Source organism: Eurytemora carolleeae, unplaced genomic scaffold (genome assembly GCF_000591075.1).
Source record: "Eurytemora carolleeae unplaced genomic scaffold, Eaff_2.0 scaffold384, whole genome shotgun sequence".
Lineage (NCBI taxonomy): Eukaryota > Metazoa > Arthropoda > Copepoda > Calanoida > Temoridae > Eurytemora > Eurytemora carolleeae.
Window position 1 is genome coordinate 152239 of NW_019396275.1, and position 19319 is coordinate 171557.

Sequence of the window (19319 nt, forward strand, 5' to 3'; positions counted from 1 at the left end):
GACCCCCCAAAACTACCCCACCTTGCCTGCCCCCATCTCCATTTTCGTGAAAGTGTATGTATGGTATTATTATTTAGACAATCGGATAAAGTTTCGGATTTGGCTAATATAAGTGTAGAGAACCAACATATCAATTTATATGATAATGATTCCCTCAAATTCTAAACCAGGAATACATCCTGGGATTGTTAAACTAAACTGTTTCAACATTTTTCAACCAAAAGCAAGTAAAAGAGATGTTTTGCTATGAATTTATTAAAGAAGTGTACACTGTACACTGTACACTGTACACTGTACACTTTACACTTTTTTGCAACAAAAGGAACTGAACACTTGCCTCAAACTCTTATTTGCTAATCCTTATACATTTGCAACCTGATAATTTAAACCAATGAAGTTTTATCTATCAGAATTTATAGTATAGAATATCAAAGTTCTCCGACATCAGGTTGCAAATATAAAAGATAATAACATGAAAGTTTAAGGTGAGTGAACAAATTCTATAGTGTTCTTCAATCTGTTACTACTCCATCTGAATGAGCCCAGAAGACTGAAATAATAAGTTTATATAAATTAAAACAATTGCGAAATAATTTCTAGCAATTTTTTATTTAAAGAGTTACTTGTCGGATTAACAATGGTACCCTTTAAACCGGTTTTCTGAGAAAAAATTATTGATATATCCATTCTAAAATCCGTAAAAAGTGATATTTTTGTTTATGGACCGGGGACAGGGAGGAAAATGGACAGAATTGATTTCTTTTCAAAATTAGAAAACAATAAAATTTTTCTCAACTTTACTCAGATCATGGTTTATAGGGTAGTTTTGTAACTTTTTTGTAAATTAGTTTTGGATTTTACTTTAGAAAAGCAAACATATTTAGCTAAAAGCACTTTAATATTGAATTGAAAAAAAATTAAGATGAAGTCAGACCTGAATATCTGGAATAGAAGGAATGGCTTTCCTTGCGTCTTCTACAGAACAACAGTACATGTAACCTTTACATTATATTGTTAGAAAAGTACATGTAACCTGTACATTATAGTATAAGAACAGTTTATGTAACCTGTACATTATATTGTTAGAACAGTACATGTATCCTGTACATTATATTGTTAGCACAGTACATGTAACCTGTACATAATATTGTTAGAAAAGTACATGTAACCTGTACATTATATTATAGAAACAGTGCTGCATGTAACCTGTACATTATATTGTTTGAAAAGTACATGTAAACTGTACATTATAGTATAAGAAAAGTACATGTAACCTGTACATTATATTATAGAAACAGTGCTGCATGTAACCTGTACATTATATTGTTAGAAAAGTACATGTAACCTGTACATTATAGTATAAGAACAGTACATGTAACCTGTACATTATATTGTTAGCACAGTACATGTATCCTGTACATAAGGATGTTAACGTTTTCATTTTTTTAGAGAAACGATCGTTTCGTTATGAAAACGACGATGAAAAATCGAAAACTAAACGATCGTTTCTAAAAACGATCGTTTTTTCAAAAAGTTCGGTTTTCAAAAATGGTCGTTTTTAAAACGATCGTTTCGTTAACGATCGTTAACGACAACCCTTCGTTAACGATCGTTAACGACGACCATTCGTTAACGATCGTTAACGAAGAGAGGAAACCGACCTGAAGGGCATCTGTACAATTATCATTGAGTAGTTTTTAAAAAAATATCAAGAAGTTTTAGCTCCCCCACAACTTTTAACTTCATGTAAGACGACATTCAATAAAGTTGCATGTATTTTTTTTTTCAAAAACGAATGTTATTCCAAAAACGACCATTTTTATAAATTTCGTCGTTTCGTTAACGATTGTTAACATAATTGTCAATAAATTTTTTTTTTCAAAAACGATCGTTTTTTCAAAAGCAATCGTTTTTAAATAACAATCGTATAAAAAACGGTCACAAATCGATTTTTAAAAAACGATCGTTTTCTAAAAGGTCAAAACGAGTGAGTCGTTTTTAAAAACGATCGTTTTTTCCAAAAACGAAACGATCGATTTTGAAAACGATTAAAAAAGAAACAAAAAACGATCGTTTTCAAAAACAATTAACAACTCTACCTGTACACTATATTGTTAAAACAGTACATGTAACCTCGACCTGTACATTATATTAATAGAACAGTACATGCATCCTGTACACTATATTTTTAAAACAGAACATGCAACCTGTACATTATATTGTTAGAACAGTACATGTAACCTGTACATTATATTGTAGAACAGTACATGTAACCAGTACATTATATTGCTAGAACAGTACATGTATCCTGTACATTATATTGCTAGAACAGTACATGCATCCTGTACATTATATTGATAGAATAGTACATGTAACCTGTACATTATATTGTTAGAACAGTACATGTATCCTGTACATTATATTGTTTGAATAGTACATGTATCCTGTACACTATATTGTTAGAACAGTACATGTATCCTGTACACTATATTGTTAAAACAGAAAATGCAACCTGTACATTATATTGTTAAAACAGTACATGTAACCTGTACATTATATTGTTAAAACAGTACATGTAACCTCAACCTGTACATTATATTGTTAGAACAGTACATGTATCCTGTACACTATATTGTTAAAACAGAACATGCAACCTGTACATTATATTGTTAAAACAGTACATGTAACCTGTACATTATATTGTTAGAACAGTACATGCATCCTGTACATTATATTGTTAAAACAGTACATGTATACTGTACATTATATTGTTAGAACAGTACATGTAACCTGTACATTATATTGTTAGAACAGTACATGTAACCTGTACATTATATTGCTAGAATAGTACATGTAACCTGTACATAATATTGTTAGAACAGTACATGTATCGTGTACATTATATTGTTAAAACAGTACATGTAACCTGTACATTATATTGTAGAACAGTACATGTATCCTGTACATTATATTATAGGAACAGTGCTCCATGTAACCTGTACATTATATTGTTAGAAAAGTGCATGCAACCTGTACATTATATTGTTAGAACAGTACATGTAACCTGTACATTACATTATTAGAACAGTACATATAACCTGTACATTATATTGTTAGAAAAGTACATGTAACCTGTACATAATATTGTTAGAACAGTACATGTAACCTGTACATTACATTATTAGAAAAGTACATGCAACCTGTACAATACATTATTAGAACAGTACATGTAACCTGTACATTATATTGTTAGAAAAGTACATGCAACCTGTACATTACATTATTAGAAAAGTACATGCAACCTGTACAATACATTATTAGAACAGATGTAACCTGTACATTATATTGTTAGAAAAGTACATGCAACCTGTACATACATTATTAGAACAGTACATGTAACCTGTACATTATATTGTTAGAACAGTACCACCCCGGACTAACCGAGTGAGTATTTTAAAAAAAAGGCTTAAATATTATGCATAATTGTTCAAATTGTGATCGAAAGCCATAGCTTTCTGATATATTAACAGAACCGTTAAATCCACGAGGTACATGTAACCTGTACACTACATTGTTAGAACAGTATATGTAACCTGAGCTGAAAACTTTAGAATGGAGGATATCGGGATTAATGCTTGATAATCTCTTTTTGATAATCTCAAGAGTAACATAATCTTGCAAGATTTTCTTAAAAGTGCATGAAAAAAATAAAATTTAAATTAATATTTAATCATCTGAGAAACTGTAGCAGTCAATCAGAGAAAAGCGGGCAACCAATGAGAGAACAGAAATATTCTCATTGGAGGAAACAATTAACGGATATCCAAGGAGAGAGAAAAAGAGTGGATTAGGACAAAAAATGAAAAGTTTCCACAGTGGATATTCGGATCAAGAAGTCAGGATTAAAGTTTATCCATTCTAAAGTTCCCAGCTCTGTACACTACATTGTTAGAACAGTACATGAAACTGTATACAGTAACTTGTCTATGAACTCCCGATAATATTAGTAAGTATGTATTTTGCGAGCTAAAAAGGTTTTCAAAGGAGACAGAATTCATAAGAGAGTTAAAAAGACATTTGTGAAGCCATTTCTTACCTCTTAATCCCCTAAATATTTAGATTTAAAATCAAGTAATTTGCCAATTTCGAAAAAAAAGTTTTTGGGAAAAATAGACTAAATTATTTTTCTACAATGCTAATATTAAAAACCTGAGTCGAGTTCAGTGATGCTCCAATCAACCCAGCTCATTTCACCACATCTAATAATTTGAAAATTAAACAGATTTTGTTATTTAAACTATCAGAAAATTCTTTATTTTTATCATTTTTTTAAATTGTGTCTAAACCTTTATTGGCATTCTGATTTGGTAATAAATCCCTTTAACAATTTTTTGTTACGACTAATTTATTAGATATTAGATAATGACCGACTGAGATATCATTATGTCCTCAAAAATACAGTGTATCCCACAAAACAAAAAAATCCGAAGGACGACTTAAAGATCATAGTCGAGGGATGACTTAAAGAGATCATTGTTGAAGGACGATTTAAAAATCATTGTTGAGGGACGTTTAAAGATCATAGTCGAGGGACGATTTAAAGATCACAGTCGAGGAACGATTTAAAGATCATTATTGAGGGACGATTTAAAGATTATAGTCGAGGGACGATTTTAAGATCATAGTCGAGGGACGACTTAAAGATCATAGTCGAGAGACGACTTAAAGATCATAGTCGAGAGACGACTTAACCCATTAGTGACGAGAAGGTCAATTTTGACCGGGTGAGGTCTTTTTTTAAAGTGCCTTTTTTTCTTAAACAAAATGTTGTCTTGTCTTTTCCTGCGCTTTCCTTAGGATTTCCTGTTTTCAAAACATATTTTATTTTTGACGTAACTTCAAAATTGGGTTTTTTATTTCATTTTCAATTTTAAAAAACCCAAAAAAACAAGATTTTGAATTCGGAAAAAACCCAAAAGAACACCCTGTAATTTAGTTTTGAATCTATAAAATTGTCAATTTTTTTGCTAGAAAAAATTTAAAGATATTTTTGGAATCTTCTTTTAAAGATCTAAACAACTAAAACATGAAAAGTAAAGTTTTGAAATAATTAAATAATTATGAATTACCAAAGTTTTTTAGATTTTCATGTTTTACAGGTCACCCTGTACAAAAAAAATTCAAAAATTTAATTGAATATCATTTTTTCATGAGTACAATTTAAAGATCATTGTTGAGGGACAATTTAAATATCACAGTCGAGGGACGACACAAAGATCATTGTTGAGGGACGATTTAATGATCATTGTTGAGGGACGACTTAAAGATCATAGTCAAAGGGACGACTTAAATATAATTGTTGAGGGACGATTTTAAGATTATATCTGATCATCGAAAAATACTGGAAAAAATGGCAATGTTTTAAAAGAGAAGATTCAAGAATTTGTAAACTTTCTGAAAGGAAGTCTGCCATCTTTTTTTCTTCAGAAATCATTGTATAATGTAAATGTGTAACGTATTGATTTTAATGTTTTTTAATTAAGAAACAGATTTTTGCCCCAAATCCTAAATACTAATCCAATGTATCTTTGCTACCTGATGGGGTAAACCTTTGATATATCAAACTTTAACTGTTTGATCTTTCAGAAATCATAGTTTGAAATGTTAAAGGACTTGAGCTCCAGGATTCCAAAATATAATACTAATTACTAGTTCTTTTCTACAGAAAACTTATTTTAAGTCCAATGAAAATCTTACACATTATTGCAAAGCTCCTCTGGTTGTTCTGTAGCATGTGGATTGTTGAGACCAATGAATGCAGCAGCAGAACCAGTTGATGGATCATGGATAACCTTCCAGTAGTACAGGGGGGCAGGGATATACTAAAAATACAATAAATACATCAGCAGAACCAGTTGATGGATCATGGATAACCTTCCAGTAGTACAGGGGGGCAGGGATATACTAAACAATACAATGAATGCAGTATCCGAATTAAATTTGATATAGATCGCCACAATTTTTACTTCTTTCTTTGAGTCTGTCATTAGGAAAAAATATAAAACCTGTTGTTGCTTACAGCTGTGAGAAATTTGCAAAAACACGAAGATGCAGAAATCATTCAATTTTATTTAACTGATCCTTTGATTCTTAGATTCTGGTCGCATATCATATTTTGTTTATCTGCATAGGACGCGAGAGACCCCTAAAATGCATGGTGCCCGGAAGTGAATTCCTATATAAATTAAAGAAAGGGACAACAAGAACAATTAAAAAAAGATCTTTAAATGACATAATTCAAGAGTCGGTTATGGCAGGGACAAGTTAAATGAGCTGGAGGGAACTATGAATGTTAGAATAAGACTAAATAAATGTCATTAGTATTGCTCCTTATTTGATTTAAGATCAATCATGAGCACTTAAAAATCAACTAAAAAAATTATACTTCACATTAATTAAAAGTACTGTACCCTTGTTTCTCCTGATATATAGAGATAAATTGGAACGTCCTCGTTGTTTACATCAGTATAGCTGAGAACTCCAAATGTTCCAGTATGAATGGAAAGATCACGTCCAGACCTATAATTTAATTTTCTGCTTAAACTTATAACGAGGAGGGGGGGGGGGTCGGGGGGGTTCCACCCCTTGATGTTTATTTCTCCATAACTTATAAATTTTCTATTATTGGAACTACATTGTTTTTGATTTATTTAGTACGTACCCTTACCATTTAAGTTAGAGGTATATTTTCTTTAATAAGCTTGTTTTGAAAACTTGGACAAAGGATATTTATCACACTCCCTTATCTACCCCTATCTCAACTCTAAGGGAAAAATTATAAAGAGGGGGGGGGAGAAGACCCCCCCCCATCCATCTTCCTATCCCAAAATAGACCAAAATTTTGTTTTCAACTTCCGATTTACAACGGTACCCTTAGTTCTGTCTGATCAAGAACGAATGAGATTTCTAATTAGTTCCCAAAGTGGTTTCTGAAGTGTTTTGCAGATTTATGCTTCAGAAATAATGAATAAACTTATTAGTGTTTAAATCTTTTGAAGATAGAAAAGTAACAATTACTTCCTTATTGTTACTCAGTTAAACCTTAATTGTGAATATCAGACACTCTATATCACGAGATATCACCTTGAAATTATATCTACAGTCCCTTTCAGTAATTATATTGTACCTGCTTGCTAAGTCTCTTGCATTGTATTCCAAAGCTTTCCAGTTTCCATTATTAAAGGCCTTAAAAGATATTAAACTTCACTTTTTAACTTTTCTCTTATTTTCAAAACGTTATTTTTAGTTGTACCTGGAATTGCGGAGCAGCATTCATGAAGTAGTATGTAGCATCCTGCTGGACATTGTAGATGAATGCTGCATCTGGAGAGAGATGACCCTAAAATATATTGATAAAGTGGTAAGTAGCATCCTGCTGGACTTGTAGATGAATGCTGCATCTGGAGAGAGATGACCCTAAAATATATTGATAAAGTGGTAAGTAGCATCCTGCTGGACATTGTAGATGAATGCTGCATCTGGAGAGAGATGACCCTAAAATATATTGATAAAGTGGTAAGTAGCATCCTGCTGGACATTGTAGATGAATGCTGCATCTGGAGAGAGATGACCCTAAAATACATTGATAAAGTGGTAAGTAGCTGTGTTGACATCACCCCATGTTTCCTTCTCTTCATTCTCCGACTCATTCAGTCCAGGCATTGCATTAACATTCACAGGCACTTGTTCTGTCTTCAACATCTCATCGGACCTCGGGTTGTTTCCTGCCTTTTCAAAACTATATGTGCTCCTCAGGCCTGCCATGTCTTGTGAGGAAGTCCATGGGTCTGTGTTTTAGGTCCTCAAGTTGACCCACTGAGGATCTATTAATGCTTTTATTCATTCTTGTGTTGTATATCCTTTGGAATGAAAACATGCATGGTTTCTTCAGTTCCGCATTACCCAATAATCATGGATTTTTTAACTCTGCCATGCTCCATTGGCTGGAGTGTATGCTTGGACCCATAATATCATCTTCCTACAACTTCCTGTTTCTGGCCTTTCTCATCTTTCTCTTGTAAACACTTCTTCAGCAGTTTTGTGAAGAATTCTCCTGTTTCGTAGTTTGCGAATGCTAACCCGGAAGGATGCAACAGCACTCTCTCTTGTCTAGCTGTCCCTATGATGCTAGACAACAGCATGTTTATCACTTTCTCATTTGGGATTGATTCCCACTCATGGTTATCTAAATGTATCTCCAGTTTCTGGCACCACTCGAACTTTGTTTCCATGTTTCCATCATATTTAGGGGTGTCCTGGTGAGGTCTAACATTTTTTCTTATACCCAAATGAAGCCCTAATTTTTAGATACATGTCCGTAGGTTACTTCTTCTGGCTGTCACTTCCTCTTGCAATGCCTGCAAGTATTCTTGTGTCTCATCTGCTAACTTGGGCTGCTCCAGCATTGTTTTCACTCCTGCAATTGGGTCATGCGTTTCCAGTGTAGCGTTGGTCTGTGTTGAACTAACTATATTTGGATCTTAATGGAACAGGTAAAAATAAGTTGACCGATGGTAGAGTCGGTCAGAACGAATGGTCATAAATTTACACAATACAAAGATATAATTATTTGATACATAAATTATATATGAATGCTACATCTGAGTATACATGTCCTTAAAATGTATTCATATTGTAGAAGGTAGCAGCCTATTGTTTATTATAGATAAATGCTACATCTGAAGATAAATGACCCTAAAATATATTCATGAAGTAGTAAGTAGCATCTTGTTTATTATAGATGAATGCTACATATAGGGTTGTTAATTATTTTTGAAAACGATCGTTTTTTGTTTCGTTTCTTGATCGTTTTCAAAAACGATCATTTCATTTTCGAAAACAAAACGATATCCCTAGCTAAAATATTTTCATGAAGTAGAAAGTAGCATCCTGCTGAATGATGAATGCTACATTTGGAGATAGATGAGTATGACCCTAAAAAATATTCATGAAGTAGTAAGTAGCATCTTGTTGTATGTTATAGATGAATGCTACATCTGGAGATAGATGAAGAAGTAAGTAGCATATTGGTGTATATTAAAGATGAATGCTACATCTGGAGATAGATGCCCCTAAAATATATTCATGAAGAAGTAAGTAGCATCTTGTTGTATTTTATAGATCATTGCTAATCGTGACTACAATGAAGCTGATGTGGGATTTAAACAAATCAAATAACTCTCCTAAACTCTCATTTTATAATCACTATATCTTTGCAATCTCATGGTGTTAACCTTTAATATCTTATATTTTGACTTTTTGATCTAGTATAGGTTTAGGCTGAATTATCAAAGATCCACGACATTACGTTTAAAGATATTAACATTAAAAAATTAGATCTTTAAACACATAAAAAAGTAGTCCACAATACCTTAGCAAAGTAGTTGCTTCCTGTAGTCCCAGTTTCAATCAATGGAACTGAATTGATGATGTTAGATCCCAACAGTTTAGATACGGTATATCCTTGAGTTCGCTTAGAGTACTGCCTAAATATACAAATGTTTGCTAATATGCTGTAAAAGTGAAGGTTATGGCCAAAAATGGGCCCATTTTCAAATTTTTTAAAGTCTGTTCCCCTGAGCAACCAATTTTTACTCTAGCAAAGTTTTGCGAAAAAATATGCTCTAAAAATAATCAAATTGTTAAAATGTATTTAACATAATTTTTCCAATTAATCTACCAAGAAAAATAAACAAAAAATATATAGCTTACTCATTAAGTTTAGTACTGGTATACCAGGTGTAGAATCTCTTCTGATAGGAATTGTCAGCTCTGGAAGGAAGCAAAATTACTTACTAAACTAGAAACTTCAAAATTTTACCTGAAAGATGGTCTTCCTTCATCAATATCTCTGTGCTCAATACTTTTCCCATATATAGTATGATTTGTCCAGATTGTTCCGTAGTTAGCTTCATCATGACAAAGTTGAATCTATATAAATAAATGTCAAGATTATGTCGAAGTAATAAAATTTATATATTTAGAAAAAAAACATTTTAAAGATGATTTAGTCTTAGTTTGCTTTTTTTACTTGTTCAATAAAATTTGTTCCAATTTTCCATCCAATCTGTACTCGGACAAGATCTAGACAGAGAGCAATATAATAATCTATACTCGGACAAGATCTAGACAGAGAGCAATATAATAATCTGTACTCGGACAAGATCTAGACAGAGAGCAATATAATAATCTGTACTCGGACAAGATCTAGACAGAAAGCAATATAGTAATCTCTACTCGGACAAGATCTAGACAGAGAGCAATATAATAATCTGTACTCGGACAAGATCTAGACAGAGAGCAATATAATAATCTGTACTCGGACAAGATCTAGACAGAAAGCAATATAGTAATCTCTACTCGGACAAGATCTAGACAGAGAGCAATATAATAATCTCTACTCGGACAAGATCTAGACAGAGGGCAATCTAATAATCTCTACTCGGACAAGATCTAAATAGAAAGCAATATAATAATCTGTACTCGGACAAGATCTAAACAGAGAGCAATATAATAATCTGTTCTTGGACAAGATCTAAACAGAGAGCAATATAATAATCTGTACTTGGACAAGATCTAGACAGAGAGCAATATATAGTAATCTGTACTCGGACAAGATCTAGACGGACATCAATATAGTAATCTATAATCGGACAAGATCTAAACAGAAAACAATATAATAATCTGTACTCGGACAAGATCTAGACAGAGAGCAATATAGTAATCTGTACTCGGACAAGATCTAGACAGAAAGCAATATAGTAATCTCTACTCGGACAAGATCTAAACAGAGAGCAATTTAGTAACCTGTACTCGGATTACTCAACAGAATACAAAGTAAACAATATTTGCATGGTTTCCAGAAGTTATATTCAAATATGAAAATTTTTTCACATATTTCGTGTTTAACTTGAGAATTGAAGAAATGCCAACCTACCTACTAGGTTACTGGTTCTACCGTCTGCACCCTCCGGAGAACATATTTCATTAGTTCTGATGAGATGAGGTTCCTGTCGTCGGTTACATGTCGAAGACTCAACTTTCACCTGCGTCAAGTTTTTTTAAAACATTTTTTTTTCAAAACTAAAATATTTTTTCCACCCAAATCGGCTTCATTAAGACTAAAAACAGATTTCAAACTTAAATCTATTCTTACAAACTAAAATCAGTATTAAAATATACTTGATTATGTTTTCTACCTTAAATCTGCTTGTTAATTTAAATGTGTAAAATTACTTAAATATGTTTGATTTCCTAACTCTTATACGATAATACTAAAAATCTGCTTGCTAACTTAAGTCTGGTAACATAAGGTAAATCTAATAAAACATTAACCTCAACAAGTTTGCTAACGTAACCCTAATTTAATACTGTACGTGTAATTTCAAGTGACCCTTCATGCAAAGAGGGCGAATCCCGATTTCTAGTTTTCTTACCTGATTCTCTGTATAGTAAAATACTTCTAGTTCTCCTACCTAATTCTCTGCAAAGTAAAATACTTCTAGTTCTCCTAACTGATTCTCTGTATAGTAAAATACTCCTAGTTCTCCTATCTGATTCTCTGTATGGTAAAATACTTCTAGTTCTCCTACCTGATTCTCTGTATAGTAAAATACTTCTAGTTCTCCTACCTGATTCTCTGTATGGTAAAATACTTCTAGTTCTCCTAACTGATTCTCTGTATAGTAAAATACTTCTAGTTCTTCTACCTGATTCTCTGTATGGTAAAATACTTCTAGTTCTCCTAACTGATTCTCAGTATAGTAAAATACTTCTAGTTCTCCTACCTGATTCTCTGTATGGTAACATACTTCTAGTTCTCCTAACTGATTCTCTGTTTAGTAAAATACTTCTAGTTCTCCTACCTGATTCTCTGCATAGTAAAATACTTCTAGTTCTCCTAACTGATTCTCTGTATAGTAAAATACTTCTAGTTCTCCTACCTGATTCTCTGTATGGTAAAATACTTCTAGTTCTCCTACCTGATTCTCTGTATGGTAAAATACTTCTAAATCTCCTACCTGATTCTCTGCATAGAAAAATACTTCTAGTTTTCCTACCTGATTCGCTGTATAGTAAAATATTCCTAGTTCTCTTACCCGATTCTCTGCATGGTAAAATACTCCAAGCTCTCCTACCTGATTCTCTGCATAGTAAAATACTTCTAGTTCTCCTACCTGATTCTCTGTATAGTAAAATACTTCTAGTTCTTTTACCTGATTCTCTGTATAGTAAAATAATTCTAGTTCTTTTACCTGATTCTCTGCATAGTAAAATACTCCTAGTTCTCCAACCTGATTCTCTGCATAGTAAAATACTCCTAGTTCTCCAACCTGATTCTCTGCATAGTAAAATACTCCTAGTTCTTCTACCTGATTCTCTTTATAGTAAAATACTTCTAGTTCTCCTACCTGATTCTCTGTATAGTAAAATACTTCTAGTTCTCCTACCTGATTCTCTGCATAGTAAAATACTTCTAGTTTTCCTACCTGATTCTCTGTATAGTAAAATACTCCTAGTTCTCCAACCTGATTCTCTGCATAGTAAAATACTCCTAGTTCTTCTACCTGATTCTCTTTATAGTAAAATACTTCTAGTTCTCCTACCTGATTAACTGCATAGCAAAATACTTCTAGTTCTCCTACCTGATTCTCTGTAAAGTAAAATACTTCTAGTTCTTCTACCTGATTCTCTGTAAAGTAAAATACTTCTAGTTCTCCTACCTGATTATCTGCATAGTAAAGTACTTCTAGTTCTCCTACCTGATTCTCTGCATAATAAATACTCCTAGTTCTCCTACCTGATTCTCTTCATAGTAAAATACTTCTAGTTCTCCTACCTGATTCTCTGCATAGTAAAATACTCCTAGTTCTCCTACCTGATTCTCTGCATAATAAAACACTCCTAGTTATTCTACCTGATTCTCTGTATGGTAAAATACTTCTAGTTCTCCTACCTGATTCTCTGCTTAGTAAAATACTCCTAGTTCTGCTATCTGATTCTCTGCATAGTAAAATACTTCTAGTTCTCCTACCTGATTCTCTGTATAGTAAAATACTTCTAGTTCTCCTACCTGATTCTCTGCATAGTAAAATACTTCTAGTTCTCCTACCTGATTCGCTGTATAGTAAAATACTCCTAATTCTCCTACCTGATTCTCTGCATAGTAAAATACTTCTAGTTCTTCTACCTGATTATCTGCATAGCAAAATACTTCTAGCTCACCTACCTGATCTTCTGCATAGTAAAATACTCCCAGTTCTTCTACCTAATTCTCTGTATAGTAAAATATACTTCTAGTTTTCCGACCTGATTCTCTGCATAGCAAAATACTTCTAGTTCTTCTACCTGATCTTCTGCATAGTAAAATACTCCCAGTTCTTCTACCTGATTCTCTGTATAGTAAAATATACTTCTAGTTTTCCTACCTGATTCTCTGCATAGTAAAATACTCCTAGTTCTTCTACCTGATATTCTGCATAGTAAAATACTTCCAGTTCTTCTACCTGATCTTCTGCATAGTAAAATACTCCTAGTTCTTCTACCTGATCTTCTGCATAGTAAAATACTCCTTGTGAACAGGTCAGAACTATACTTTTCTGCTTGGGTAGTCCAGATACACTAAATACAAGGATAGTATTCTAAATTGGAATAAAGTGACTTTACATGCAAGAGTTTGATCCCTTAGAAAAATGTGCATCTGATAAGATACTAAAATGTTGTCTTGGGATTAGGAATGAATCGTTTTCACTCTTTTGAAAAAGATCGGTTTTTGAAAATAAAAAAAAACAATAAGACGTTTTTTAGTTTTAGTTCGTTGTTTATTGAATGAAGGTAGGTCCTTTTAATTTTTGAGTTTTGTCATTTTTTGTAGTTTAAAATCTTATTTTATGCAAAATGTCGATAAAATTATACTTTAAATTGAAAATTTTATTTTTGCACTAAGTTTGGTTGTTTTTAAAGTCTAAAAACGAAACCTAATGAGCTCTCCTGGTTTCCCGCCATTGAATTATTCTGGAAATATCACCATGTTTTTAACCCATGTTTGTATGCTAAATTGTGGAATAAATTTTTTATCGTTTTCTTTTAATCTACATTTGTTTAATCATAGAAACAATGTCTCAATGTCTCATTGTCTCATTTCTATGATACGTAGAAGCTTATGCTTTAAACCTTGGATAAAGGTGTCTCATATGAAATGTTTCTGTGAAGAGTGTAAATGAAAGCGAATTTTTTTTCTTTAAAAAAGGTCTGAAAAAAACGAATTCTAAAATGTCAAAATCTTGAAATCGTTAAGTATTAAACAATTATTGACAACTTCTCTTTTTTGTTGTTTCTTAACTTTTAACTTGTATTTCCTATGTTGAGTTTACCTGACGTAAGTACTATCTTCATATCTGATATCTCCATGGCAGTACAGCTCCAACTCGCCTCCCTCATCTGTAACATTCGTTTTCAAACTCAATCAAAATAAGAAAATAGTGGAAATTGGAATCAAAATGTGATGCAAGCTTTCTAATTTTATCGTCATAAATTCAGTTTTGAAGGTTTACGGCATCAGATAGTTTTCAATTGACGTCCTTAAAATCTAAAACCAATAAATATTGTTCTTTTGTTTATTTTAGAAGTTTAATAATTATTCCTCTCTTGGTTTACAGAAGTTTAATATATAAACTATTCTTACCAATATTTATAGTTTTATTCCTCTCTTGGTTTACAGAAGTTTAATATATAAACTATTCTTACCAATATTTATAGTTTTATTCCTCTCTTGGTTTACAGAAGTTTGATATATAAACTATTCTTATACCAATATTTACAGTTCTTTGCCCCTCTTGGTTTACAGAAGTTTAATATATTAACTATTCTTACCAATATTTATAGTTTTATGCCCCTCTTGGTTTACAGAAGTTTAACATATAAACTATTCTTACCAATATTTATAGTTTTATGCGTCTCTTGGTTTATAGAAGTTAGATATATAAACTATTCTTACCAATATTTATAGTTCTTTGCCCCTCTTGGTTTACAGAAGTTGGATATATAAACTATTCATACCAATATTTATAGTTTTATGTCTCTCTTGGTTTACAGAAGTTGGATATATAAACTATTCTTACCAATATCTATAGTTCTTTGCCCCTGTTGGTTTACAGAAGTTGGATATATAAACTGGTGACCCTGCAGCAGAAGTGGGGGATACTTTCCGGTCAAACCGTCCAGGTTAACACTGCAATCTAAAGATTTGGAAATACTTCTAAAATGAAAATACATATATTTTATCAAAGTTTTTGAGATTCTATCAAAGTTTTATGAGATTCTATCAGAGCAATATTTGATCAATGTTTTTTTTGTAAGATTTTATCAAATTTTGATGAGATTTTATCAAATTTGTACAACAAATTTGTACTGAAAGTATCTTATCAACGTTTGATGAGATACTTTCAAAGGGAAATTTGACAATTCTGAAGGAGTGATAGATAACTCTATCAGATTTATAAAAAGTTCGACATTCCTCACTTCCTTTTCGTTTCACATGTAAATATTCATTTTACCATACTTTGTGCTCCAGGATTGCAGGAACTTTAAAATGCCAAGGGCATCTCCTATTTAACAAAAGAGCAACTACTTGTTCTTAAAATAAACTGATATTATTTTTATTGAACATTTTTCCCACTTTTCAATCAAAATTTGTGGCACAAGTTAATGAACGGCTCAATGTCGAATTATCCAATCCTTATATTTTGCAACCTGATGCCATAAACCATTTAATTAACTATGGATTCTGTTTACTTTAATAGTCGATGTTGAAAATATCACTAGATTAAAAAGCCGGCTGAAAAGTTATAAGAAAGCCAGGTTTAACACTTCGGTCCTTTGATTTTCGATCAACATGGGCTTTTTCCTTGTTCTCGTTTTTACTTTTTGTCAGCAGATGCTTTTTTTAAACGAAAAAGTAGAAGAAAACGACTTCATGAGTTTAAAGATGGTTGAATTATGAACCAAAACACGATTAAATTCGTATTGAAGTCCCGAACGCATTTCAATTCTCAGCCTGGTTATACCAGGGTGAGGAATTGGAAAATGTGAGTTTCAGTCATGTAATCAGTTCCTTGCTCTATTTTAGTCTAAGTCAGTTAGTTTTGATATATTTCTGCAATTAACGTTTATAAATATCTGAAATTAAAATCAAGTATTAATTAAACTTATCAAGTGTCTTATACAGTCTATGCAACTGGACTCCATACGTCTTTAAATTAGATAGGAAATTAGTCTGGTGTTAAAAAATATAACTGAAGGAAAGTATGGGCATTAAGGAACTTTTAAAACATTCATACTTCAATTAAACACTTGTGAAGTCAAACACCGTAAATGAAGATTCAGTCTCAAAAAATTTAAAATACATTTTTAATGAAATGACATGACGTTGACATCAAATCTCTCAATCTATAGATGGTTTCGTGTTTTTTTATGCCAATTTTTAGTTCAATCGTATTTTGGTCTATAATTCAACAATCCTTAAACTAAAAGAGTTTTATTACTTTTGCTTTAAAAACGATTCACGTTTATTCGACGAAATTGGGATGGCAAGTTACATCTTGCTGGTTAAATCTTTGCGCTCAGTAACAAACAACAGTGACAGAAAGTCGTCATTTAAGCCATCAAGAAAAAAGACAGACTTTTTTGTCTGGCTATACGTTTAAAATGTTAAAGCCAGAGCAATTCATCATAGCTTTGTTTCATAGATTTCAAATTTCAGATCAAAGATTGACTAAAGGAATTCAGTCTTTGTCACAAACTAAAATGGTCGAATTCCTATATCTGATATGGTGTAAACCTGTAATATTTCAAACTCAAACTAATAATTATAAATCAAAACAAAATTCATATTTAAAAATAAAATCTTTGACATTGGCTTGCAAAGATGTAGGGATTAGAAAATCTGAGATTGTGAAAGACTCAATTCCCATTATCCCGATATAGCTTGTACATACCAATTTCTAGCTAGTTTTCCGTGCGTTGTACAATGTACCTAATGTACATGCAGGATTTTCATCTGTTATTATTTCGGTTTGCCGATCTTTTTTTAATTCAATTATTTCGTGATATTTTTGGTTTGGAATCAGTCTCTGGGTTCATTAAGAAATGTGCTTTAAGAACTAAAATATAAAGTGTTACGCAAAAAGGATAAGCCTTAAGAGACGACTGGACGTATTCTTTTCTTTACATTGATGGTACTCCAAAGCTTTAAAATGTTCGTCTTATTGATCCTGTGTAGATCCAGAACAGGACAATTCAAACAATTAAATTGTCCGAATTAGAAAGTTTCAGGTAGTCTTATAAGGTTTATCTTGCGAATCAAAGGTTAGTTAATATTTACCAGCATGAACATGAGAAATATTTACCAGCATGAACATAAGAAATATTTACCAGCATGAACATGAGAAATATTTACCAGCATGAACATAAGAAATATTTACCAGCATGAACATTAGAAATATTTGCCATCATGAACATGAGAATGTTTACCAGCATAAACATGAGATATATTTACCATGCATGAACATGAGAAATATTTACCGGTATGAACATGAGAAATATTTACCAGCATGAACATGAGAAATATTTACCAGTATGAACATGAGAAATATTTACCAGCATGAACATGAGAAATACTAAATATTACAAGACAAACTCCAGCCAACATTTTGCCAGTCAAAGCTGAACTAATACACATTTAACAATTTAAAAAAAAGCTAGACTTTTTTCCTACCAGACCTTGTAAATAGAATTCTTTTATGCTGTCAGCAATACAAACATTTAATTTGTTTTCTATATTTTGACAATTTTACATTTAATCTATTTCAAGGAAAACTATTTTCGTAAAAAAATATATTTTATTTTTGCGTAAATTTAGCTATATTAATAATTATAGAAAATGCTTCAAAAGCTTTTTCATTTTTATAAAAAAAAACACTTTTAAATCGAAATCTATTTGTATACTTTAAAAACACTTGTATACTTATAATACACGTCAAATCAAATTAGTTTTATAACAAAATTGTCATTAAAGTTAAATTCAATCTTCTTTCTTAATTTCTTTTTCTTTTTTCTCATCTTATTCTTTCCTCTCTCTAGCGCTCTTCGATCCCTTCTTTTTCTGTTCAAAATTTACTCATTTTTATTTTTAATCTTTTCCTTTTATTTCTCTTTGCTCTGTAATACTTAATCTTTTTCGTGTTCCGACCTGGGTTTTCTCTAATCTTCTTTTTACTCTCTGTTTTATTTGCCACCGTGCAGACTGCAGTGGGGCACATAAAACTGTGGAATATGAAGATGACTGTTAGGACTCCGATTATAAATTAAAATGATCCTAAGATCATGAAACACAGAGAATGCGCAGTGTTAATATACCCATTTAATCCTTTTTATCATGGGGGGTGGGGAGGCTCAATTTGACCCTCCCCTATCGTTTTTTTGCGATAACTCAAAAAATATTAGAGCTAGGAAGCTAAAATTTTCTGAATTTTCTAACACATGCCCATCACTAAAGGCTAAAAGCTGGGCTTTTATACCTACTGCCTAAATACCTTTTTGTACCTATACCAGACAAAATCTATATTTAGACCTACTTCCAGTCATTGGATTTCAATTTTTATAGCTCTTTTGAAAGCCTATAACAAAAGCGAATAGATTGAACAATTATTGCAACGAAATTCGGCACAGATTTTTGCCTTTCAAGGGAATTTGCACATTTTCAGTTTTTCTTGAATACACATTTAGGTTTTAAAAATTTTACACATGTTCTTGCACATTTCAAAAATGTATAATTTGTTGCAATTTGCCCAATTTTTTGTTGCGCATTTTTTGCCTAATAACTTGATTGCGCATTAAATATTTTGATTTTTGCAAATTTGCCATTTTTAGGGGATTGAGAGCCCATGGGCTTTCAAAAAACGTATCAAATGTTATAGATTTGTATCACAATAAGAAAATAGAGGGGGAACAAGTCATGAAACCAGACGTCAGGATAAATAGGGTTAACTGGTAAAACTATTGTAAATACTCATGTCGTTTTCATACTAAAAAGTTGTAAAGGGTCTCAATGTACTTTTCATTTTCATATAAACAGTTCATGTTTTGATATTTCTTAATTATTAATTAATGTGTTTCTTTTTATTAATGTTAAAGCAACTTGCTAGTCGTCAATATCATACTTTAAGTTATAACTTACAATACGAACTTTGTATTATACTTTT

At 31.9% G+C, this 19319-nt stretch overlaps 1 protein-coding gene across 2 annotated transcripts; it reads right to left on the bottom strand.

The window, feature by feature from the left end:
- Window positions 1-237: 237 nt before the first annotated feature.
- LOC111699940 (uncharacterized) lies at window positions 238-17810 on the bottom strand. 2 transcript variants are annotated; one of them, XM_023470735.1, is made up of 16 exons: window positions 17716-17810; window positions 15180-15296; window positions 14433-14499; window positions 13605-13680; window positions 10997-11105; window positions 10091-10143; window positions 9881-9990; window positions 9772-9831; window positions 9431-9545; window positions 7313-7399; window positions 7187-7245; window positions 6471-6579; window positions 5758-5882; window positions 4210-4259; window positions 935-999; window positions 238-550 (listed from the first exon to the last, which is right to left on the bottom strand). In XM_023470735.1, the coding sequence occupies exons 1-16, from the start codon at window positions 17795-17797 to the stop codon at window positions 524-526; spliced, it is 1311 nt and encodes a 436-aa protein (XP_023326503.1). In that variant the 5' UTR covers window positions 17798-17810; the 3' UTR covers window positions 238-523. The 2 variants fall into 2 exon arrangements, with proteins under 2 accessions (XP_023326503.1, XP_023326504.1); XM_023470736.1 differs by lacking the exon at window positions 17716-17810 and adding an exon at window positions 17441-17524.
- Window positions 17811-19319: the final 1509 nt, after the last annotated feature.